Source organism: Dendrobates tinctorius, unplaced genomic scaffold (assembly GCF_039654945.1).
Source record: "Dendrobates tinctorius isolate UK_male_01 unplaced genomic scaffold, ASM3965494v1 ptg000012l, whole genome shotgun sequence".
Classification (NCBI taxonomy): domain Eukaryota; kingdom Metazoa; phylum Chordata; class Amphibia; order Anura; family Dendrobatidae; genus Dendrobates; species Dendrobates tinctorius.
Window position 1 is genome coordinate 20,234,577 of NW_027361680.1, and position 26,082 is coordinate 20,260,658.

Below are 26,082 nucleotides of genomic sequence, written 5' to 3' on the forward strand. Positions count from 1 at the left end.
GCTCTTAGATACCCGCTGTTTACATTGGAAACCAGCGTCGCTGATCTCTCGCTGCCACACGCAGCGATGCGTGCTGGCCAGCGGGAGACCAACGATCAAAAAACGGCCCAGGACGTTCGAGCACGATCAGCGATACCCGGCAGGGGGGCCAGTCGCTGATCCAAGTCACACAAAGCGATGTTGCTGGTGAGATCGCTGTGGCATCACAAAATCAGAGATCTTGCTGGCGATATCGCTGTGTGTGACGGGGCCTTTAGTCTGCTGGGTCTAAGGTCATTTTCACACATTACCATGTGCTGCTCCTAAACCTTATGGCTCACAGAACCATTTCAATCATTGTGCCTTTTCGCATTTTTGTTAAGTGCTGATTATCAACAGAAACCCCCCCCACGCAAAAAAAAATAAAAAAATCAAAGACACTTCCTACTTTGATCTGTGTTGAGTCAAACTTGCCAACCACAAGTCAGTGGCTCTGTGGAGAGAAGATGGCACACAGAAGTACCGCAACCTGCATAATCACTTATTTCGATCTTATTCCGAATAAGTTGACTGATATGGCAGTGGATGAGGGGATGGTGAACTGGATAAACGACTACCTGATGGACAGGCCGCAGTTTGTAGGGATGGGGGAGGTGGTATCTGGCAGTGTACGGAGCTGGGTGCGGGCACCTCAGGGTACAGTGCTGTCACCCTTCCTCTTCACATTGTATGCAGCTGACTTTCAGTATAAATCCGATCTCTGTCACCTCCAAAAATTCTCAGATGATTGTAGGGGGCATTGTGGTGGACCGGGGTGAGGAGGAATATAGAAGGGTGGTTTCTCACTTTGTAGATTGGTGCCAGACTAACTGCCTAGAACTAAATGTAAAGAAAACCAAGGAGATGGTGGTGAGTTATAGAAGGAGAAAGGATGATTACTTACCGATCACTATTGCTGGCCAGGAGGTGGAGATGGTTGAGAGCTACAAATATTTGGGGGTTCACCTTGACAGCAAACTTGATTGGAGGTGTCATACAGAGAAGGTTCAAAAGAAGGGAATGAGCAGACTGTACTTTCTGCGGAAGCTTAGGTCGTTCAATGTGTGCAGTAAAATGCTGGAAATGTTCTACCAGTCCGTTGTAGCAAGCGCCATCTTTTTTGCTATCATCTGCTGGGGCAGCAGTGTGCGAGAAGATGACGCTAATAACTCAACAAACATATCAAGAAGGCAAGTGCAGCTGTTGGCCTCCATCTTGACTCTTTTGAGGAGGTAGTAGAAGATAGGATTCAGAAGAAGTGCAGGGCTGTAATGCGCAATAATACACACCCATTATATGGGCTGTTCTTGAAGCAGAAGAGCACATTCAGCAGCCGTCTAATCCTACTAAAGTGCAAGAAGGAGAAATTCAGGAAATCGTTTGTGCCTACTGCTATGGGGATGTATAATAATTCACTAAGGGTGAAAGATGGCTATGACCTAGGGCTGGCACAGAAATGATCAGAGACTTGTGTACCTTTGCTTGTTACGTACTGTGGTTAGTCATGTGCAAGATCTGTGTCTGGTAATTACTCTATGTAATGCTGTTTGTAATGTAGTAATATGTTTTGTTTGTAATGCTGTTGTAACGCTGTGATACCATAATTTCCCTGGGGAGCAATAAAGTGTATCATATCATACTAAGAGAAAATATAATTTTTTTGTTCATATGTTACTTTAGAGAGCACATGTGACATGCAGTGAGTTTTGAACAATGTCATTCTCAACATAACAGATTATACCAGGTTTTAAAGAGGTTCGTAAGAAATATTTGGCAATGACTTAACCCTTTCAGTATCAAGGGTCTTGACATTTTGAGCATCTGGACACTTTTCTAATTACTGACGCATCAACCTAATTTAGAAATTAAAATATTGCCAGTAACCCCTTACCAACATATGACATACATACGCCGGCTACCTGACTTAGATGCAGCTCCGTAACAGCTGTATTATTCATCCACCATCTTCCTCTAACAGCCACACGTGTAGAGAAGATTTGACTACGGTCGTTTACTGCATGTACGCCACTGTCAATTTGTGACTGAGGCATTTACAGCAAAATGTCCAGGGGGGCTCGCTGTTGGGTTGCCTTGACAACCGAGGTCTGCCGAAGAACCCGGGGCTGTATTGACAGTACTCCTGTGAAAGCCAGTTTGTAGCTGGAGTTCATAGGAGACTGATTGTTCCGATGTAGATCAATACTGTGGCATTGCTGCGGGTTCAAGTTCCCTAACGGGACTAACATGTACAATAAAAGTAAAACAAAAAATGTTTTTTTTCATAATGAACAATCAGACTCAAAAAATTAAAACAAAACAAATAAAAAACTACACTATCACTACAAACTTAAAAAGCAGTTCTATCAAAATATAAAATTAACCCAATCTGTAAATTGTGTAATGAGAAAAAAACATTAGAATAATATTTTTTCAAAGTACTTCTTGCACTTCTAAACTGTAACAATATAAAGATCGGCGAAGAGTTTAAAAAAAAAAAAAAAAAAATCAACCCTCACACAGGTCGAATAAATATATATATAAATATATGTATATATATATATATATATATATATATATATATATATATATATATATATATATACATACATATACACACTCACTGGCCACTTTATTAGGTACACCATGCTAGTAACGGGTTGGACCCCCTTTTGCCTTCAGAACTGCCTCAATTCTTCGTGGCAGAGATTCAACAAGGTGCTGGAAGCATTCCTCAGAGATTTTGGACCATATTGACATGATGGCATCACACAGTTGGCGCAGATTTGTCGACTGCACATCCCTGATGCGAATCTCCCGTTCCACCACATCCCAAAGATGCTCTATTGGATTGAGATCTGGTGACTGAGGAGGCCATTTGAGTACAGTGAACTCATTGTCATGTTCAAGAAACCAATCTGAGATGATTCGAGCTTTATGACATGGCGCATTATCCTGCTGAAAGTAGCCATCAGATGTTGGGTACATTGTGGTCATAAAGGGATGGACATGGTCAGCAACAATACTCAGGTAGGCTGTGGCGTTGCAACGATGCTCAATTGGTACCAAGGGGCCCAAAGAGTGCCAAGAAAAAATTCCCCACACCATGACACCACCACCACCAGCCTGAACCGTTGATACAAGGCTGGATGGATCCATGCTTTCATGTTGTTTACGCCAAATTCTGACCCTACCATCCGAATGTCGCAGCAGAAATCGAGACTCATCAGACCAGGCAACGTTTTTCCAATCTTCTACTGTCCAATTTCGATGAGCTTGTGCAAATTGTAGCCTCAGTTTCCTGTTCTTAGCTGAGAGGAGTGGTACCCAGTGTGGTCTTCTGCTGCTGTAGCCCATCTGCCTCAAAGTTCGACGCACTGTGCGTTCAGAGATGCTCTTCTGCCTACCTTGGTTGTAACGGGTGGCAATTTGAGTCACTGTTGCCTTTCTATCAGCTCGAACCAGTATGCCCATTCTCCTCTGACCTCTGGCATCAACAAGGCATTTCCGCCCACAGAACTGCCGCTCACTGGATTTTTTTTCTTTTTCGGACCATTCTCTGTAAACCCTAGAGATGGTTGTGCGTGAAAATCCCAGTAGATCAGCAGTTTCTGAAATACTCAGACCAGCCCTTCTGGCACCAACAATCATGCCACGTTCAAAGGCACTCAAATCACCTTTCTTCCCCATACTGATGCTCGGTTTGAACTGCAGGAGATTGTCTTGACCATGTCTACATGCCTAAATGCACTGAGTTGCCGCCATGTGATTGGCTGATTAGAAATTAAGTCTTAACACACAGTTGGACAGGTGTACCTAATAAAGTGGCCAGTGAGTGTATATCTACACACACACACACAATATAAACTTATTATTAATGAGGTCTTACACCATGCAGAAAAAAAATATTGAAATTGCATTTTTTTTTCCACCAATTTATCTCACTTTTTTTCTGTTTTTTCAGTACATCTTATAGTAAAATTAATGGCAGCATTCAAAACTACAACTCAAAAGAACAAGTCCCCATTCGACTACAGAACCTAAAAATAAAGAAGTTATGATATTTTGAAGACGAGGCCTCGGAGATCACCACATGTCGTAAGGCCGTGACAAGACTTGTGTCGCAACCATATAAAGGACAGTGATGTCCAAGGCCTAGACGTGGCTGAAAGTTCTAGCCTACAAGGGAATAGGCCAAACATGCGGTGTGCTACAGCAGGGAGAAAAGGACAGGATAGCGGGCAGCAAGCAGCAGGGCATGGTTGGCGATGAAGCGAGTATTGGGGGGGTGGTTTGACAGCCACCTTATACACTCACTGGCCACTTTATTAGGTACACCATGCTAGTAAGGGGTTGGACCCCCTTTTGCCTTCAGAACTGCCTCAATTCTTCGTGGCAGAGATTCAACAAGGTGCTGGAAGCATTCCTCAGAGATTTTGGACCATATTGACATGATGGCATCACACAGTTGGCGCAGATTTGTCGGCTGCACATCCCTGATGCGAATCTCCCGTTCCACCACATCCCAAAGATGCTCTATTGGATTGAGATCTGGTGACTGAGGAGGCCATTTGAGTACAGTAAACTCATTGTCATGTTCAAGAAACCAATCTGAGATGATTCGAGCTTTATGACATGGCGCATTATCCTGCTGAAAGTAGCCATCAGATGTTGGGTACATTGTGGTCATAAAGGGATGGACATGGTCAGCAACAATACTCAGGTAGGCTGTGGCGTTGCAACGATGCTCAATTGGTACCAAGGGGCCCAAAGAGTGCCCAGAAAAAATTCCCCACACCATGACACCACCACCACCAGCCTGAACCGTTGATACAAGGCAGGATGGATCCATGCTTTCATGTTGTTTACGCCAAATTCTGACCCTACCATCCGAATGTCGCAGCAGAAATCGAGACTCATCAGACCAGGCAACGTTTTTCCAATCTTCTACTGTCCAATTTCGATGAGCTTGTGCAAATTGTAGCCTCAGTTTCCTGTTCTTAGCTGAGAGGAGTAGTACCCAGTGTGGTCTTCTGCTGCTGTAGCCCATCTGCCTCAAAGTTCGACGCACTGTGCGTTCAGAGATGCTCTTCTGCCTACCTTGGTTGTAACGGGTGGCAATTTGAGTCACTGTTGCCTTTCTATCAGCTCGAACCAGTCTGCCCATTCTCCTCTGACCTCTGGCATCAACATGGCATTTCCGGCCACAGAACTGCCGCTCACTGGATTTTTTTTCTTTTTCGGACCATTCTCTGTAAACCCTAGAGATGGTTGTGCGTGAAAATCCCAGTAGATCAGCAGTTTCTGAAATTCTCAGACCAGCCCTTCTGGCACCAACAATCATGCCACGTTCAAAGGCACTCAAATCACCTTTCTTCCCCATACTGATGCTCAGTTTGAACTGCAGGAGATTGTCTTGACCATGTCTACATGCCTAAATGCACTGAGTTGCCGCCATGTGATTGGCTGATTAGAAATTAAGTCTTAACACACAGTTGGACAGGTGTACCTAATAAAGTGGCCAGTGAGTGTACATTATATACAAACCTACAGAAGCTATCTAGTCTGTAACCCGGGACGGCCTGTATACATAGCTAGCACTGGAATCATTTTGAAATATACATCTCACCTTGCACGTTTCGCATACAAAATAGCAAGCCGTGGGTTGAGTTTAATAGCTTCTGTAAATAAGTCAATGGCATTCTGCAGTTCACCTTGAAACAAAAAGAAATAGATTAATTAGCAAAAGGAAACCAAGAGTACTGCGTACCTACACTTTACACAAGAAAACGATAATAGTGCAAGAATCGGCAGTATAATCACTCAGTTAGCGATTTTTGCCGATAACCGGCAGAACGGACCGCCCGAAGAGAAAGCTGCGGGATAGTCTCAACTGGTGCTAGCTTACCATACTTCGTACGGGAGCGAGCGCCATAGAATTACACAGCACCTGCTCCTGCACATAACGGTAGCCTAGAAGCAGAAGGAAACAACTTAGTTTAAACCCCATCACCCCGAAGCCTGTTTACACCTTTCTGACAAGGCCAAATTTTACAATTCTGACGACCGTCGCTTCATGTGGTTATAATTCTGGAACGCTTAAACGGATCCCACTTTTTCGGAGATTGTTTTCACATGACATTTTACTTCATGATAATGGAAAAATTTGTTCGACATGACCTGCTTTTATTTGTAATATTAATGGAAATTTGACAAAAGTTTGGAAAATTTTGCAATTTTTAAACTTAATTTTTATGCCCTTACATCAGGGTCCTGTCAAACAAAATAGTTAATAAATAACATTTCCCACATGTCTACTTTACATCAGCACAATTTTTTTTAACAATTTATTTTGTTAGTAAAGTTGTAAGGGTTAAAAGTTGACCAGCGATTTCTCATTTTACTAACAAAATTTGCACAACCATTTCTTTTCTTTAAAGGGAATCTGTCACCCTATTTTTGGAATATGAGCTGCTGGCATCGACATCAGGGGATTATCTACAGCATTCTGTAATGCTGTAGATAAGCCCCAGATGTAACCTGAAAGAAAAAGAGTTAATTATACTCATCGGGGGGCGGTCCGGTCTCTGTCCAATGGGTGTTGCGGTCCGGCGCCTCCCATCTTCATTCTATGCCGTCCTCTTCTTCCCTCCCTGTCGTGACTCGAGGGCAGAGCAGGACACTGCAGTGCGTAGGCGCCTGACCTCTCCCGGTGCCTGCACACTGCAGGACTCTGCTCTGCCCTCAACAGGGCAGAGCAGTGCGCCGGAACCGGAGCCACGACAGGAAGAGAAGAAGACGGCATCATGTGAAGATGGGAGGCACCGGACGGCGACACCCATCGGACCAGACCGGACGCCGATGTGAGTATAATCTAACTCTTTTTTCTTATCTTTCAGATTATATCGGGGACTTATCTACAGCATTACAGAATGTGTAGATAAACCCCTGATGTCGATGCTGGCAGCTCATAGTCCAAAAAAAGGTGACAGATTCCCTTTAAAGGGACAACATTACATTTGAAGTGAATTTGAGGGGCCTACATGACAGAAAATATCCAAAAGTGACAGTCTAAAAACTGCACCCCTCAAGGTGCTTAAAACCACAGTCAAGAAGCTTATTAACCCTTCAGGTGCTTCACTGGAATAGAATGTGTAAGGAAAAACAAAAAGGGATTTTTGTGTACTCACTGTAAAATCCTTTTCTCCGAGCCAATCATTGGGGGATACAGGACCATGGGTGTTATGCTGCTGCCACTAGGAGGACACTAAGTGAAACTCAGAAAACTAATCCTCTGCAGTATACACCCGCCCACTGGCTGAGATTGAACCAGTTCAGTAACAAAGCAGTAGTTTTTAACCCCTTAATGACCAAGCCATTTTGTAGGTTAAAGACCAGGCCTTAATTTTGAAATCGGACCACTGTCACTTTATGTGGTTATAACTCTGGAACGTTTCAACGTATCCCCCTTATTCTGAGAATGTTTTTTCGTGACATATTGTACTTCATGTTAGTGGTAAAATTTATTTGATATGACTTGCGTTTATTTATGAAAAAAATGGAAATATGGTGAAAATTTTTAAAATTTTGCAATTTTCAAACTTTTAATTTTTATGCCCTTAAATCACAAAAAATAGTTAATAAATAACATTTTCCACATGTCTACTTTACATCAGCACAATTTTGGAAACAAAATGTTTTTTTCTTACGAAGTTATAAGGGTTAGAAGTTGACCAATTTATTGTAGTACAATGTGAACATCAGACATTAAATCATTTTTATGATACAATAATCAAGATATTTAGATAGAACATAATATATATTTATTGGAATACAACTTTAAAACACCAAAAACTGTAATAAATTGTAAATGTGTAATACACTATCGATCACACACACACATTATATATATATATATATATATATATATATATATAAAAATAAATAAATAACACTATGTAATAAACTATAAATGGCAAAAATTTTTAACAAAAGCATAATAAATAACATTTGTGCAGTCTATGAATTTGTTCTAAGAAATAAAATTGCCTCCATCAGTTCCTCCTTCATAGATGACCTCAAATCTGCCCTAATAATTTTAAGGCTAGAGAACAACCTCTCTACAGTAACTTGGGTTGGAGGCAAAGCCGTAACCACATGGGCAACATCTCTAACAATTTCCGGGTATAAAGGAATTGCCTCATGCACAGTCAGTTTTGATGAATGGTTGAATTTTTCTATTTCTTTGAGAGCAAGTGAAACATTTTGCTGAAATATGGTCAATCTGCTTGCTATAGGAGACAGAGTGAAATATTTTTCCTTGCGGCAACGCTTTGCCTGCTCCATGTCATCCAAATACTTGTCAAAGTCAAACTCCTCATCTGATGAGGCTGAAGATATGGCAGCAGTAGCACTGTCAGGACCCGAGTCCTCTTGCGCCTGGCAGTCCTCCTGTAGGCCACTCTTCCTAACCGTTACCTCAGTCAGAGCTTCTTTTCCTTTAGTAAGCTGTTGATTATTAAGCAGTATACGATGACTTGGGTCCACATAAACAGCTGCCAGAAAAATTTTATTTTCCAATAGCTGTGTCTCTCTCCGTTTCATTGAAGCAGAAATGCCATCTGTGATTAAACATCAAAATAGCAAGTTCTTCCACTCCCTCATGAAAATGCCAGGAGTTAAAGCCTTAGCTTGTAATTTTTTAGTCACGGTAAATGGGTGATTAAGCAATTCCTTCAATTCAGCCACCTGTGTCCATTGACCTTCATTTAGGGTTACCTGAGGGTTCGCCATATCTATAAAAAACGGTTTTAGTTCAAGCAATCGCTCAATCATTAAATAAGTGCTTCCCCACCCATTGGCTTGATCAACAATTGCCCTTTTTCCAGCACGTCTCTTCAAGATGGAATCAGTTTTAGGGGTTCTGGCGGCAATAACCAATTTCCTCACTTTTCCAATCAGATTTCCAGCATGTCCCTCTTGCAGACTATCTCTTATTGCCAGCTGCAGCGTGTGCACAACACAGCGCATGTAATGAATAGGAAAGTGTTTTGAAGCAGCTTCAACAAGATCATCTATTTCTACAGTATAATTTTGCTGTTCTTCTGCTGTAATATCTGTTTGTTCCTCAGTTACATGAACAGCACTGTGGCCTTCCATCTCAAACATACTGAATCCTAAATGTTCTTCTAGGTGTTGTTCATTATTCTCATTCATCAGTGTAATTGTACTTATCATGTCTGAAGCATTGTCCGTTACAATAGCAAGAACCTGGTCTTTTTTGAGTTCGTAATCTTGCAGAACTTTTTCCACTAAGGCCTGGAGAAACTGGCTGCTGTGATGAGCTTTAGTATCTTTTACTGCCAGCGTGTTGGTAACAATTTTTGTTGTCACAAACATATCGAATATTGATGGCAAAATCGTTCACTCTGTGACGTGTGCAGGCATCCATTTTAAGAAACATGAAGCTTCTTTTGAGAGTCTTTTTAAGATCTTCCTTTTGTTTAAGGGCTTCTTCAATCACTAATTTTCTAATACTTTCTTTTTCCAGAGAAACACCAAGTTTGTGGGCCATTTCTCCATTAAGAGCTATAAAAGCTGGTCGTGCAAATAATGATAATGGTACATCATCCTTCACAACAAGCTGTATGAGCTGTCTTTTAAACATATCTGCCATTATGGTTACAGTAACTTTGTCACTTAAAAAATATCTTGTTAATGATGTTTGAGACGCTCTTTCCTCCTCCTTTGCCTGGCAGGAAGTTTTAATCTGTGTGTTACCCAGCTTTCATTCTTTTTGGTACAGATAAGATATGGATAGACAGAGCAGATTTCTAATCTGTTTTTGATATTGAAAAAATTATCTATGAGCTCAAAAACCTTTCAGGTGATGCGGATTTTTAAAAATCTGATCTGCTTTTGCAGCTGAAAAACGTATCCACAAAAAAACGCAGCAAAAATGCTGTGTGTGAATGTAGCCTTAGATCAGGAATAGAACAGCCATTTATAGGACATGTAATAACTTTCCCAGATTCCTATGAAAATATATTTAGCACATTCTGCATTGAACTACTGTACCCAATTTATTATATATTTTAGGAGTCGGTCCATTTTATACCGACTCCAACTCCACCAAAATGAGCACCGACTCCACAGCCCTGCTACAAACTGCACCCCTCAAGGTGTTCAAAACCACATTCAAGAAGTTTATTAACCGTTTAGGTAATTCAAAGGAATTCAAGCAGTGTGGAAGGAAAAAAATGAACATTTAACTTTTTTTCCCAAAAATTTTTATTTGGACACAATTTTTTTTATTTTTTCAAGGGTATCAAGAGAAAATGAACCACAATATTTGTTGTGCAATTTCTCCTGAGTACACTGATACCCCATGTGTGGAGGAAGACCAATCTTTAGGCACACGGCAGTGCTCAGAAGGGAAGGAGCATCATTTGAGATTTTGAATGTCAAATTGGCTGGAATCGAGAGTGGACCCCATGTCGCGTTTGGAGAGCCCCTGATGTACCTAAACAGTGGAAACCCCCCACAAGTGACCCCAATTTGGAAACTAGACCCCCCAAGGAACTTATCTAAATGTGTGTTGAGCACTTTGAACCCCCAAGGGCTTCACAGAAGGTTATAACGTAGAGCTGTAAAATTAAAAAAATCATATTTTTTCCACAAAAATGATCTCCAACGAGCTATAGTTTTTCTATATTTCGGTCGACAGAGTCATGTGCGGGCTTGATTTTTGCGGGAAGAGCTGACGTTTTTATTGGTACCATTTTCGGGCACATAACGTTTTTTGGTCGCTTTCTATTCTGATTTTCTGTTCATTTTCTGAATGAACAAAAACCAGCAATTTAGGAATGCTTCCCCCCCCTCCGTTCCACATGTGGTAAAATTAGTATGGCAGCTTTATTCTTCGCGTCTCTACGATCACAGCGATACCTCACTTATATCTTTTTTTTATGTTTTGGTGTTTTTTACACAATAAAAACTGTTATGGAAAAAATATTTTTGAATCACTTTATTCTGCGAGCTATAACTTTTTTTATTTTTTTGCTGATGATGCTGTATGGTGGCTTGTTTTTTTGCGTGACAAGATGACGTTTTCAGCGGTACCATGTTTATGTTCGTCTTTTTGATCGCGGTTTATTGCACTTTTTCCAAGCGGTATGATGATACTGCTTGGAAAAAGTATAATTTGCTACTTTTTTGTTTTTTTTTACGGCGTTCACTGAACGGTTAACTAGGGTGACACATATAAGATGAGATTTTTACTGACGTGGTGATACCAAACGTGTATTTTTTTGTTTATTTTATTTTTTTGTATAAAAACTTTTTTTTTTTTTTTTAACCTTGTCCCTTTATGGTACTTTCACTTTCGCTTTCACTTTAGGTATTATACATTACAACAATGCTGAGAGCTGCTGACACCATGCTGTGAGCATGATCTCACCAGCTCTCCGTAGGTAAATGACCCGGAGGTTGTCATGACACCTCAGGTCATCATGGCACAGGTCGGGCACCGCGATTTCATCGCAGGGATGCCGAGCTGAGGCAGAGGGAGCCCCCTACCCTCTGCCTCCCCCACTGAACGCTGCGATCACGCTTGATCGCAGCAGTGAGGGGGTTAACAGCCAGGGGCGGTGGGGGCTCCGCTCCTAGCTGTCAGTGCAGGATGCTCAGCCACTGCTGCGCTGGGCACCTACACTGATCGGGCAAGGAGAAGCTCAAATTTCAGCTTCTCCTACTGATCAATGCTGTGTTTGGTCTGTCAGATTGACCGACCAATCACTGCGCTGTGGGTGCAGGGACCGAGTGCAAGGGTCCCTGCCCCCCTTCCTGTGCCTCTCAGCTGTCAGACAGCTGTCGGCACTGAACAGAAACTGCGTGTTTACACGCAGTGACAGTTCAAAGGCAGGACGTGCAGAGTCCATCATGGAGCTGAAAGTTACTTCCTGACATGACGGACTGTGCACGTCCATAGACATTAAGGGGTTAAACAAATAACAATAACCATAAATTATGTCAAAACGAAGACGAAGCAATAAGCCAATAGGCTATCAGGGTGAGTCCTGTGTCCCCCAATGATTGGCTCGGAGAAAAGGATTTTACGGTGAGTACACAAAAATCCCATTTCTCCTACCCCTCATTGGGGGGCACAGGACAATGGGACGTCCTAAAGCAGTCCCTGGGTGGGGATCAATACAACTGCTAATACCCCATGTACCACTGGCCTACAGATGTGGTACTGCAGGTTGCAGCAAGCGCCTGCTAAGAGCTGCAGCTGCTGTGACCTGAAAATGTAAGTGATAGTTTTGTAAAACTACGCGAGCTGTATCCAGTCTCCGCTTTCCAGGCCTATTCAGCTGAGGCCAATGTCGAACGGTCCAAGAGGCGTCCATTGACCGAGCAGAATACGCCGTAATCCCTACTGGGACAGGTGTGCCCTTGACACAGTAGGGGTCCAGAACAGCCAAGCAAATTCACTCGGCTAGTGTGGCGTTTGAAGCGGCTAGGGCCGTCCTATGCCCCTCTAAAAAACCGGAACAGGACATCTGACTTGCGCAGGGAAGATGTCCGCGAGATGTCCCGTCTAAGAGCCCTAACCACATCCAGAGTGTGTAGAGCTCCCTTGATACGATGGACTAGGAACACTGGTATCTCCCTCTGTTCAAATTGTCTTGATGACCCTTGGGAGTAAAATGAGAGGGAAAAAAGAACAGGAACCGAAACCGATGCCACGGCAGAACCAGAGCGTCTGCTCCGATGGCGCATGGATCATGTGACAGGGCAATGCACTGGGGAACCTTGTTGTTTAGCCTTGAGGCCATGAGATCCCGAACCAGAGTCCTCCAGCGACGACAAATCTGTTGAAAGACTTCCGGATGAAGAGACCATCCTCCCAAGGTGAGGCTCTGGCGACTGAGAAAAAAAAAAAAAAAAAAAAAAAAAAAAGAGTTCACCGCTCAATACACAACGCTCGGGATGTGAATCGCCAAGATGGCCGAATGGTTGCTCTCGGGCCAACAGAGGACTTGATCCACTTCATGTCTGGCAGCCTAGCTGCGGGTACCCCTTTGAGGGTTGATATACGCCACAGCCGTGGCGTTATCGGATGGATCCTGATGGGGTGACCTGCGAGGTGATGATGAAAAAAAAACTCAGAACCTGATTGAGTGTCGCGACATTCGAATTGACCAACGCCCCTATCTCGTGTGATGGCGAAAAAACTATACCCCAGCCAAGAGGACTGGCGTCGGTGTTCCCCTAACTATGCACTGGGAGGAAGACTTTCCTTGGTTCAAAGAGGACTACAGCGTCCACCACCTTGAGGGTCTGCCTGACTCGCAGAGACAGACGGAACTGACGGCCGAGAACAGGTTCCTGTCCCAAGTCAACAGCGGCACATGTTGCAAAGAACGGAAGTGTAATTGTGCGAACGGAACTGCTTACATCGCCGCTATTTACCAGCGAATCCCCATGAAGAACCACATGGAGTGAGGAATTGGACGTAAAAGAATTCATGCTCCCTGTTGCAGGAAGTGTCCTGGACTATTTCCAAGAAGAAAATCTGCTGAGTTGGTGACGGAGAAGACTTTTTAAGTCTATTTTTCCAGCTCAGATGAGCAAGTTTATCCACCGTGATACTTACGGACTCCTTACAGACTGAAAGGGACACCCCTTGATCAATAGGTCACCCGAATACAGAAGTACCACCACTCCCCGGGCGTGAAGAATGGCTGTGACAGCAGCCATGCCCCTGGTGAAGATTCTGGTGGCGGTGGCGAGGCCGAAGGGCAAAGCCACGAACTGGAAATGTTCCCACGTGAACTACGAGGCGTAGGAAAACTGTTGATGGGGAGGAAAGATTGGAATGTGAAGGTAAGCATCCCTGATGCTGATGGACGTTGGAAAACGCCCCTTTTTCCATGGAGGCGGCGGAGAGAATCCATTCTGAAACGCCGTACCTTGGCAAAATGTGCTTAACAGCATTAGGCTTGGCAAAACGTGTTTAACAGCATTAGATCCAGTATGGACCGCTGTCGGGGAAGAGCAAGAAAATCTCTAATCAGTATCCGGAGGACCCCAGCTCTCTGACCCACTAGTTGTGGACTACCAAGAGCCAGGCATGACGGAACGAACGTAAACGTCCGCCTAATTTGTCGGTGTCCCCGGATGCCGCAACAGGTCATTGTGTAGAGGATTTAAGGGATCTGCCTCCCTTAGACCCAGACATCCTTAGCCTGGATTTCTAGGTGCGGCCAGGACTGTATGAGATCTGGGAACCTCTGTTCCCACGTGGGGACCGTCCTGACACAGAAAATAAAGTTGCAGAAGACCAACTGGAATAGTCAAGAGATCTGTTGTGTCAAAAACAAAAAGGCTGTGTGGCACTTGTTGTGGAAGGAATTTACTGTCCCTCCGGTAGCGGCAGATATGCGACCCATCTGGTAAAGCAGAGAAGTTAACGATCACTTGGAAGCGGAATCTGCTCGCCAATCTCAGAGCCATAAGGCTCACCCGATGGAGACTGCATTTGCAGCTACCTGTGGAGCGCAATTGGCCACCTCTAAAGAGGCGTTAACTACGAAGTCCCCGGCCTGATCTGACTAGCGAGGTTGGCTGCTTCAGGGGGAAGATATGAGCGAGCAAGGAAGTCAATTTGATGGTCAGTGGGTTTCTGACAGAGGAACCATCAGATAGGGGCATGGAATCATAGAATCATAGAGTCATAGAATCGTAGAGTTGGAAGGGACCTCCTGGGCCATCTGGTCCAACCCCCTGCTCAAAGCAGGATTCGCTAAATCATCCCAGTCAGATGTCTGTCCAGCCTCTGTTTGAATTCAAAGGTGGAATTTTTATGGATTAAGCGTGCGCTGCCAGACCATCACTCCTCACAAGTTGTGTGCTTAATACATTTATTACCCAACGCGTTTCGAAGTTAAAAACCTCTTCCTCAGGGGATGACATGTACAGACAGGTAAAGACATCGCCGGTTTTATACATACACAGTTCAAAAATTGGCGCCAAGGGTCACGTGTTGGGAGGGGGACAAAAGTCAGAGGTCATCAGTATCAAAAAGTGTTAAAAACTTAATACATCCAACAAAATTAATTCATTTGATATATGTCCAGGTAATTGAATGAAGAAAAGACAAAAAGGAAAGAAGAAAGGAAGAGGAAAAAAAAGGAAGAAAAGAAAAGAAAAAAATGAGAAAATGAACGCAAAAAGACTTAAACCGAACCTGAAAGAACGGAGTCGAAGGAGCGCAAAAGCCAGTGCATAGACCGCCACTCCAAATGAACAGATATGTCACAGAGAAAAAAACGAAAGAAAAAGAGGAAAAAAATAAATGAACATCTTTGTGTGAAATATATGATATTTATAAAAGTCTAAAAAATAATTATAATTGATAGACTTTAAAAAATGTTAAAAACAATTATATTAAAAACTTTATTGTGTGTAATAAAAATGTAAAAAAATATATATGAATAAAAAATGCATCTGATCAAATTAAAAACGCCATGGAAAATGGAACACTATATAAAACTAGGAAGTTGGTAAAAACAAATAAAAAAAGGGTTTATAAAAAAAAGATGTATACATGTCAAATCCACTTAAAAAGTATATCTGGTAACGGATTATAGAGAAAAGGAGGGGACGCTGGAGAAAGGATATTTCCATAGACAGTCACGAAGTCAGTGGCACGCAGAAGAGGGAACCGATTCCGAGAAAGAAGTATACCCAGAGCACCAAAAGGAGAAGGATCGCGTCCAGAAGGGGGAAAGAGAAGAGAATGAAGAACGGAGAAAGTCCCACACATTGACAGCGTGAAACAAAAAACACTGAGCATGGAGAGACTAGTAGAATAATACAGCAATAATTTTTAAGCAGTGAAGCTGCATATAACAAGACCTAAAACAGTTATAGACACATAGCAAGTTCAGAGAACGGTGACCGGAATTGAACATAAAGTCGCAATCATAAAAATACATTGTAGATAAGAGATAAATGAGAATCAGCTTTACTAGACCGAATATCAGCCCAAAATAATTATTCAAGCCAGGAGAAGAGGTATTAGTTTACCTTTCCAAAAAACCTCAGTAATTTCGTTAAGACCATTAGGTCTTAGGGTATTCAGCCTATAAATCCAGAAAACCTCCTTCCTATTAAGTGACCCCATTCTATCAGCAATATTGTCCGGAATATGTTCAATGGGACTGATTTTCAGACCATTTGAATTTTTATTATGTTCAACTGTACAGTGTCTAGAAAGACCATGCTTTAAAAAACCTTTTTTGATATTGTGTCTGTGAGAATTAATTCTTAAATGCAGTGGTTGGACTGTCCTACCCACATATTGTTTCCCGCATTCACACTCAATCAGATAAATCACAAAGTCAGTGGTGCAGGAAAGAAACTCCTTAATAGGGAAAACTTCGTTAGTACTAGTAGATTTAAAGTTCTTATCTTTATGTGCGATACAAGTACAGCATAAACAGTTCCTCTTGCCGCATTTAAAAATACCCTTGGGGGAGCCTTATATGCAGATAAAAACTCGTTACTATTTTTTACATTTTTTAACTGGCTAGGAGCCACTACACTCTTAATGGTGGGGGCTCTTCTAAACGTTACACCAGGGTTGCTTGGGAGGAATTTCTGCAGTATGGGATCATTTAATAGAATATGCCAGTTACTATTCAGAATTTTCCTAATTTCTATATGTTCAGAACAAAATTGTGTAATAAAGTTAGTCATGAATTTATTGTTTTTAGGTTTAACCATTTTAGTGCCATTGATAAGACTATCTTGAGATAAAATAATGCAATTATTGAAGGCATTCGTAAGTAAATTATCAGGGTATTTTTTATCAATAAACCTATTTCTTAATATTTCTGCCTGGTCCTCAAAAACTTTTGTATCTGTACAATTTTTTCTTATTCTTCTATATTGGTTTTCAGGAATGTTCCTCAACCATTTCCCGAAATGACCGCTACTGAAAGGAATATAACTATTTGTATCAACATTTTTGAAAAAGGTTTTTGTTAAAATTCTGTTATTCTCAATATAAATAGTTAGATCCAAAAAATTAATATTTTCCTTGTCATAGATTGCTGAGAAGTTTAAACCCCAAATATTGTTATTAATGTCCTGAATAAAATCACCAATATTATTTCCAGAGTTGTCCCATATAAGGAACAAATCATCTATATATCTCTTATAGAAAATACAATTGCTGTACCATCTAGATTTAAAAATATAAAAATCTTCAAATACCCCCATAAAAATATTGGTTGGTGCCACCTTTGAGCCCATCGCGGTCCCGAGTTGCTGGTGGTATAAAATTCCATTAAAAGTGAAGTAATTATTATTCAATATAAAATCCATACACTTTAATAAAAAGTTTTTTTGTCCTTTACTAAGTCTTTCATCTTTCAATAGGACCTTGTTGAAGCACGCCAAACCCAAATTGTGCGGGATGTTTGAATACAAAGAGGATACATCCATGGTCACCAGTATATATTGTGAATTCCATTCAATATGTTGTAAAAATTGGATTAAGGTCCTATTGAAAGATGACAAGGAAAATATTATTTTTTTGGATCTAACTATTTATATTGAGAATAACAGAATTTTAACAAAAACCTTTTTCAAAAATGTTGATACAAATAGTTATATTCCTTTCAGTAGCGGTCATTTCGGGAAATGGTTGAGGAACATTCCTGAAAACCAATATAGAAGAATAAGAAAAAATTGTACAGATACGAAAGTTTTTGAGGACCAGGCAGAAATATTAAGAAATAGGTTTATTGATAAAAAATACCCTGATAATTTACTTACGAATGCCTTCAATAATTGCATTATTTTATCTCAAGATAGTCTTATCAATGGCACTAAAACGGTTAAACCTAAAAACAATAAATTCATGACTAACTTTATTACACAATTTTGTTCTGAACATATAGAAATTAGGAAAATTCTGAATAGTAACTGGCATATTCTATTAAATGATCCCATACTGCAGAAATTCCTCCCAAGCAACCCTGGTGTAACGTTTAGAAGAGCCCCCACCATTAAGAGTGTAGTGGCTCCTAGCCAGTTAAAAAATGTAAAAAATAGTAACGAGTTTTTATCTGCATATAAGGCTCCCCCCAAGGGTATTTTTAAATGCGGCAAGAGGAACTGTTTATGCTGTACTTGTATCGCACATAAAGATAAGAACTTTAAATCTACTATTACTAACGAAGTTTTCCCTATTAAGGAGTTTCTTTCCTGCACCACTGACTTTGTGATTTATCTGATTGAGTGTGAATGCGGGAAACAATATGTGGGTAGGACAGTCCAACCACTGCATTTAAGAATTAATTCTCACAGACACAATATCAAAAAAGGTTTTTTAAAGCATGGTCTTTCTAGACACTGTACTGTTGAACATAATAAAAATTCAAATGGTCTGAAAATCAGTCCCATTGAACATATTCCGGACAATATTGCTGATAGAATGGGGTCACTTAATAGGAAGGAGGTTTTCTGGATTTATAGGCTGAATACCCTAAAGGGGGTTTTACACTAAGCAATATCGCTAGCAATATCGCTAAAACGTCACTGGTTTTGTGACGTTTTAGCGATATTGCTAGCGATATCGCTATGTGTGATACTTACCAGCGACCGGCTCCCCCGCTGCTCATCGCTGATCGCGCGAGAATGTCCGGCTCCATTTCTCGTCGGGCGCTTCCTGCTGTGACGTCCAGCGACGCGTGGAGGCGGGCGGGAGGACGCAGGATCGCTGTGTGTGAAAGGTGAGTATCGTGCGCTGCGTCGCTGCTGCATCGCTGTGAGATCTTTCTGTATGAAAGCTCACTAGCGATCATTTAGCGATGCACCAGCGATCCTGACCGGGTCGGATCGCTGGTTGGATCGCTGGTGCATCGCTAAATGTAAAAGGGCCTTAAGACCTAATGGTCTTAACGAAATTACTGAAGTTTTTTTTGTAAAGGTAAACTAATACCTCTTCTCCTGGCTTGAATAATTATTTTGGGCTGATATTCGGTCTAGTAAAGCTGATTCTCATTTATCTCTTATCTACAATGTATTTTTATGATTGCGACTTTATGTTCAATTCCGGTCACCGTTCTCTGAACTTGCTATGTGTCTATAACTGTTTTAGGTCTTGTTATATGCAGCTTCACTGCTTAAAAATTATTGCTGTATTATTCTACTAGTCTCTCCATGCTCAGTGTTTTTTGTTTCACGCTGTCAATGTGTGGGACTTTCTCCGTTCTTCATTCTCTTCTCTTTCCCCCTTCTGGACGCGATCCTTCTCCTTTTGGTGCTCTGGGTATACTTCTTTCTCGGAATCGGTTCCCTCTTCTGCGTGCCACTGACTTCGTGACTGTCTATGGAAATATCCTTTCTCCAGCGTCCCCTCCTTTTCTCTATAATCCGTTACCAGATATACTTTTTAAGTGGATTTGACATGTATACATCTTTTTTTTATAAACCCTTTTTTTCTTTGTTTTTACCAACTTCCTAGTTTTATATAGTGTTCCATTTTCCATGGCGTTTTTAATTTGATCAGATGCATTTTTTATTCATATATATTTTTTTACATTTTTATTATACACAAAGTTTTTAATATAATTGTTTTTAACATTTTTTAAAGTCTATCAATTATAATTATTTTTTAGACTTTTATAAATATCATATATTTCACACAAAGATGTTCATTTATTTTTTTCCTCTTTTTCTTTCGCTTTTTTCTCTGTGACATATTATCTGTTCATTTGGAGTGGCGGTCTATACCCGGCTTTTGCGCTCCTTCGACTCCGTTCTTTCAGGTTCGGTTTAAGTCTTTTTGCGTTCATTTTCTCATTTTTTTCTTTTCTTCCTTTTTTTTCCTCTTCCTTTCTTCTTTCCTTTTTTTCTTTTCTTTTTTCATTCAATTACCTGGACATATATCAAATGAATTAATTTTGTTGGATGTATTAAGTTTTTAACACTTTTTGATACTGATGACCTCTGACACTTGTCCCCCTCCCAACACGTGACCCTTGGCGCCAATTTTTGAACTGTGTATGTATAAAACCGGCGATGTCTTTACCTGTCTGTACATGTCATCCCCTGAGGAAGAGGTTTTTAACTTCGAAACGCGTTGGGTAATAAATGTATTAAGCACACAACTTGTGAGGAGTGATGGTCTGGCAGCGCACGCTTAATCCATACAAATTCCACCTTTGAATCTGAAGATTTTATGGCCACGGCGTGGTCATTTGGATGTGCAGCAGGCTGACCGTGTTCCTTTATGTCTGTTACTCTCCTGCATAGGGTGAGTATAATTGTTTTACATCTCTATTTTCTCGGGTAAGACCCTATTGCGCTCTTTTTCTTTCAGTTTCCACCAGCCTCTGTTTGAAGACTTCCATTGAAGGAGAACTCACCACTTCTCGTGGCAGCTTGTTCCACTCATTGATCACTCTGTCAAAAAGTTTTTTCTAATATCTAATCTGTCTCCCCTCCCATTCAGTTTCATCCCATTGCTTCTAGTCTTTCCTTGTGCAAATGAGAATAAAGTTGATCCTTCTACAATGTGACAGCCCTTTAGATATTTGTAGACAGCTATGAAGTCTCCTCTCAGTCTTCTCTTTTGCAAACTAAACAATCCCAAGTCCTGCAACCTTTCCTCATAAGACAGGGTTTGCAGACCGGTCACCATTCTGGTTGCTCTTTTCTGAACTTGCTCCAGTTTGTTGATGTCTTTTTTAAAATGTGGTGCCCAAAACTGGACACAATATTCCAAATGAGGTCTGACCAAAGAGGAGAAGAGGGAAATAATGACTTCACGTGATCTAGACTGTATGCTTCTGTTAATACATCCTAGAATTGCATTTGCCTTTTTTTGCTGCTGCATCACACTGTTGACTCATATTCAGTCTGTGATCTATTAGTATACCCAAGTCTTTTTCACATGTGCTGTTGCTTAGGCCTATTCCTCCCATTCTGTATATGCTTTTTTCATTTTTATTGCCCAGATGTATTACTTTGCATTTTTCCCTGTTAAAAACTATTCTGTTAGTTGCTGCCCACTTCTCCAGTTTATTTATATCTTTTTGAATCCTCTCTCTCTCTTCTCTAGTATTAGCTATCCCTCATAGCTTTGTGTCATCAGCAAATTTAATCATTTACCCTCAATTCCTTCATCTAAATCGTTGATAAAATTGTTGAACAATACAGGGCCCAGGACAGAGCCCTGTGGTACCCCACTTGAGACATTCTTCCAATTGGATGTGCAGCCATTTACGACCACTCTTTGGGTCCGATCACTAAGCCAGTTATGAATCCACCTAACAGTTGCCTTGTCCATTCCATACTTAGTCATTTTTTCAATAAGGATTGTATGAGATACTTTGTCAAATGCTTTGATGAAGTCAAGATATACTATATCTACAGCATTTCCTTGATCCATCCAATCAGTGATTCCGTCATAGAAGGAAATTAAGTTAGTCTGACATGACTTATTAGTTACAAACCCATGCTGACTCTGTTTAATCACTTCACTCTTATCCAGGTACTGACATACATGTTGTTTAATAATTTGTTCAAAGATCTTTCCTGGTATAGAAGTCAGACTCACCGGCCTATAGTTGCCTGGGTCTACCTTCTTCCCCTTTTTGAAGATAGGAACAACATTTGCTCTTCTCCAGTCTTCTGGGACTTCTCCTGTTCTCCAAGAATTTTCAAAGATTATGGAGAGGGGTTCAAAAATTTCTTCTGCTATCTCCTTCAGTACTTGGATGCAAGGTGAGAATCACCGAAGGGGGCTGTAGCCAATCATTCATTAGATCTTGGGCAAAAAGGCTATTTAGCTTCAATAGGCTGTTAACCTTCGAATCTGGCAGGTCCATATGTCTCTGGACAACGTCCTTAGACTCAGGATGAATGACAACTACCTTGTGAACATGTGCAGTCTTGCTAAAGGCCACTACGTGTCCCGGAGCGGAAATATTTTCCTTGTCCACCCTCAATGTGTTGAACGACCCTATAAAAGGATCAAATGTCTCTTGATAATTCGGGGGATCATAAATACACATTCCTTACAGATGATGGTGGGATCTGAACCCAGGACCCCAGTGCTGCAAGGCTACAGTGCCCCATGGGCCAATGACATGCCAGCCTTGCATTCAGAGTCAGGAGAGGGAGAACGAGGGATGAAACTTGCACACATCGAAGCGCAAGCATGATCGGGGGCTGCTCAATGTGTCGTTTTTTCTAGAAAACCTGAGCGTCTCTTTGCCGAGTATAACCCCTGCTGACGGACTGTCTCATCCGTCGCCAGAGCCCTCCGTGGTTTCCTGACCTAAAAAGAATCCCTGGAGAAGGGGTATTGCTTCGGTCATGGAATCCATGCACCTTAACAGGTATGCAGACCACCCAAGTTGACTAGACTCAGCGGAATCGGTGACAGGCACCATTTTGCAGATTGTTTCACAATCCATGTATAATGGAATATTGTGAGCCCAGGGCAAGGCTGTAGTAAAAAAAACACTGTCTTTGTTAGGCTTTTTGGACTTGAGACATAGTGTACCCATAGAGGCTGTATGCCACATACTCCAGAGGAAGTGTATAGCACTTGCTGAGAAGGGGTTAATGTCACCTGGTGAGGTGCAGTACAGGTTACCCAGGTCCTGTTTTTGTGTCCCCAGGGGAGAAGGGTGCCTTCGTGATCCCTGCTCCAAACTTGCTGACTCCTTCCAGATTTACTGCCAATTAATGCCATCCTCAGTCATCAGGAAGCAGGCTGGGAGAAAAAAATCATGGCCCCTGAGAATAGGAGAGCACTTCTCGTTCAGGACGAGAAGCGCCAGAAAAGTGGGCCGGCACACTGCTGTGGATATAGTATATCTTGACTTCAGCAAAGCATTTGACAAAGTATCTCATACAATCCTTATTGAAAAAATGACTAAGTATGGAATGGACAAGGCAACTGTTAGGTGGATTCATAACTGGCTTAGTGATCGGACCCAAAGAGTGGTCGTAAATGGCTGCACATTCAGTTGGAAGAATGTCTCAAGTGGGGTACCACAGGGCTCTGTCCTGGGCCCTGTATTGTTCAACATCTTTATCAACGATTTAGATGAAGGAATTGAGGGTAAACTGATTAAATTTGCTGATGACACAAAGCTAGGAGGGATAGCTAATACTAGAGAAGAGAGAGAGAGGATTCAAAAAGATATAAATAAATTGGAGAAGTGGGCAGCAACTAACAGAATGGTTTTTAACAGGGAAAAATGCAAAGTACTACATCTGGGCAATAAAAATGAAAAAAACATATACAGAATGGGAGGAATAGGCCTAAGCAACAGCACATGTGAAAAAGACTTGGGTATACTAATAGATCACAGACTGAAAATGAGTCAACAGTGTGATGCAGCAGCAAAAAAGGCAAATGCAATTCTAGGATGTATTAACAGAAGCATACAGTTTAGATGATGTGAAGTCATTATTTCCCTCTACTCCTCTTTGGTCAGACCTCATCTGGAATATTGTGTCCAGTTTGGGGCACCACATTTTAAAAAAGACAATCAATCAACAAACTGGAGCAACTTCAGAAAAGTGCGACCAGAATGGAGACCGGTCTGCAAACCCTGTCTTATGAGGAAAGGTTGCAGGATTTGGGAATGTTTAGTTTGCAAAAGAGAAGTCTGAGAGGAGACTTAATAGCTGTCTACAAATATCTAAAGGGCTGTCACATTGTAGAAGGATCAACTTTATTCTCATTTGCACAAGGAAAGACTAGAAGCAATGGGATGAAACTGAATGGGAGGAGACACAGATTAGATATTAGAAAAAACTTTTTGACAGTTAGAGTGATCAATGAGTGGAACAAGCTGCCACGAGAAGTGGTGAGTTCTCCTTCAATGGAAGTCTTCAAACAGAGGCTGGACAGACATCTGACTGGGATGATTTAGCGAATCCTGCTTTGAGCAGGAGGTTGGACCAGATGGCCCAGGAGGTCCCTTCCAACTCTACGATTCTATGATTCTAAGTAACTGCGGCCTAGCCCGACTAGAAGCCGGGAGCTAAATTTCTGAAGGACGCCGGCGATGCGCGTCAGCTGAGGGGGGAACCACGGTCGGACACCGGATCATTGCTCCCTCTCCTCCCCAGGGACCAGGACCCACTACCTCTTGCACGGACATGTCGGCGCGGAGACCTGCCGTCTGTGATCAGCGATCCCTGTCATAGTCACGGAGGGGGTGTAGCAGGCCGGAGCTGCGCTGTCATTAAAGATATAGTCCTCAATCGATCCTCCCTTTAGACAGGGGGATGGAGAGGTTGCCTCCTGTATTGCAGTCCACTCAGGGGGTCTGGACCGTGAAGTAGTGTGGCTGCAGCGCCATTACATGGGGGCCTTGTTTGGCTATGTACCTGGCTCCGGGGACCTCTTGAAGATGTGGGGAAATAGGGACCGTGCAGGAACCGTTGCCCGTAAGTGAGCCCAGGCATGACCCCTTCGTCGCAGGAGAGGATACGGGGAGGTATACTCCGCATTCTCGCCTGTTGATGGTTTGGGGGAGATAGGACCCTAGAAAGGATCCGTCGCTCCCTTCACTCCGTTAAATAAAAAATAATTTACAGAAAAAAAAAAAACGTTGGGGTCTGAAGCCAGACCCAAGTGCCTCCTACAGACACTAAGCAAGAACTGGTTCAATCTCAGCCAGTGGGCGGGTGTATACTGAAGAGGAGGCGTTGACTTTTCGGTGTTTCACTTAGTGTCATCCTAGTGGCAGCACCATAACACCCATGGTCCTGTGTCCCCCATTGAGGCGTAGGAGAAAATTACTTAGGATCAAATTTTTATATGTTAGCAAGTGTAACAGGAGAAAATGAACCCCAAAGTATGTTGGGCAATTTCTCCTGAGTACACAGATCAATAATAAGTGGAGGAATACGACCGTTTTGGTGCACGGCAGGGCTCTGAAGGGAAGGAGCGGCTAATGCCTTCGAATGCAAAATTTGCTGGAATCATCAGCAGACACCATATCTTGTTTGGAGAGCAATTTGTCCTGAGTACGCTGATACCCCATATGTGGGGGTGAACCACTATTTCAAATGGAGATTCAGTGGCGCTTGTGTATGAGTGTAATTCCAGCAGCAAACACTAAGACACCTGTCACAAGGGTGTCAAAGAAATAAGGTAAAATAACTAACAATATTAGTGTGTGCTTGGAACACTCAAAGAAGAGGGAAATCTAAATTGGGTGGTTATAGAAAAAAAAACAAAAAAAAAACAAAAAAACTTATAAGTGCTCTTTATGTAGCTGGATAATAGCGAGAAAATAGCAATTAGTAATAGTCAATTGTAAGACGTCAGAAGAAGTGCTTAAGGGAAAAAGAATATATATAGATGCTGGTGGCAATCTTAGTTCCAACCTGAACAATCACAAACTAAAAAGGCATGAGTGAACCACTATTTGGTCGCATGGCAGAGCTCGGAAGGGAACGAGCGCCATTTAACTTTTTTGGCTGGAATTGAGATCGGATGCCATGTCACATTTTAAGAGCCCCTGATGTGCTTAAAGAGTGGAAACAGCCCACAAGTGACACCATTTAGGAAATTATACTCCCCTCAGGGAATCTACTTTAGATTTGTCGTGAGCACCTTAAACCACCAAGTGCTTCACAAAAGTTTTTAACGTTGAACTGTGGGAAAAAAACTCCCACAAAAATAAGATTTTGGGTAATCATCGTAAAATTTCACTGAGTCTTCATTGGGGGGGATACAGGAATCCATGGGTGTATTTCACTGCCACTAGGAGGTTGACACTATGCATAAAGAGGGTTAGCTCCTCCCCAGCAGTATATCACCACCAAATGGCAGAAAGCTAATCAGTTAGTGAGAAAGCAGTAGAAACAAAGAACATAACACAAATGTAACAGAGAAAAAGCAACAGAAACTGATACAACAGTAAACAAGGGCAGGTGCTGTGTCCCCCAATGAAGACTCAGAGAAATAGATTTTACCTTGAGTACCCAAAATCTGCCTCTTTCGCTTCATTGGGG

General features: G+C 41.8%; 1 protein-coding gene across 7 annotated transcripts in view; it reads right to left on the reverse strand.

Moving 5' to 3' along the window:
- ST13 (ST13 Hsp70 interacting protein) overlaps positions 1–26,082 on the reverse strand; it is a 652,995-nt gene that overhangs the window by 361,751 nt on the left and 265,162 nt on the right. For all 7 annotated transcript variants that reach the window (XR_012226447.1, XR_012226446.1, XM_073558050.1 and 4 more), the window contains exon 6: positions 5,645–5,729. Coding sequence is in view for 5 of the 7 variants with exons in the window: in XM_073558050.1 (XP_073414151.1) it covers positions 5,645–5,729 (85 nt within the window). In the remaining 2 variants the exon portion in view is untranslated. The remainder of the gene's footprint in view (positions 1–5,644; positions 5,730–26,082) is intronic.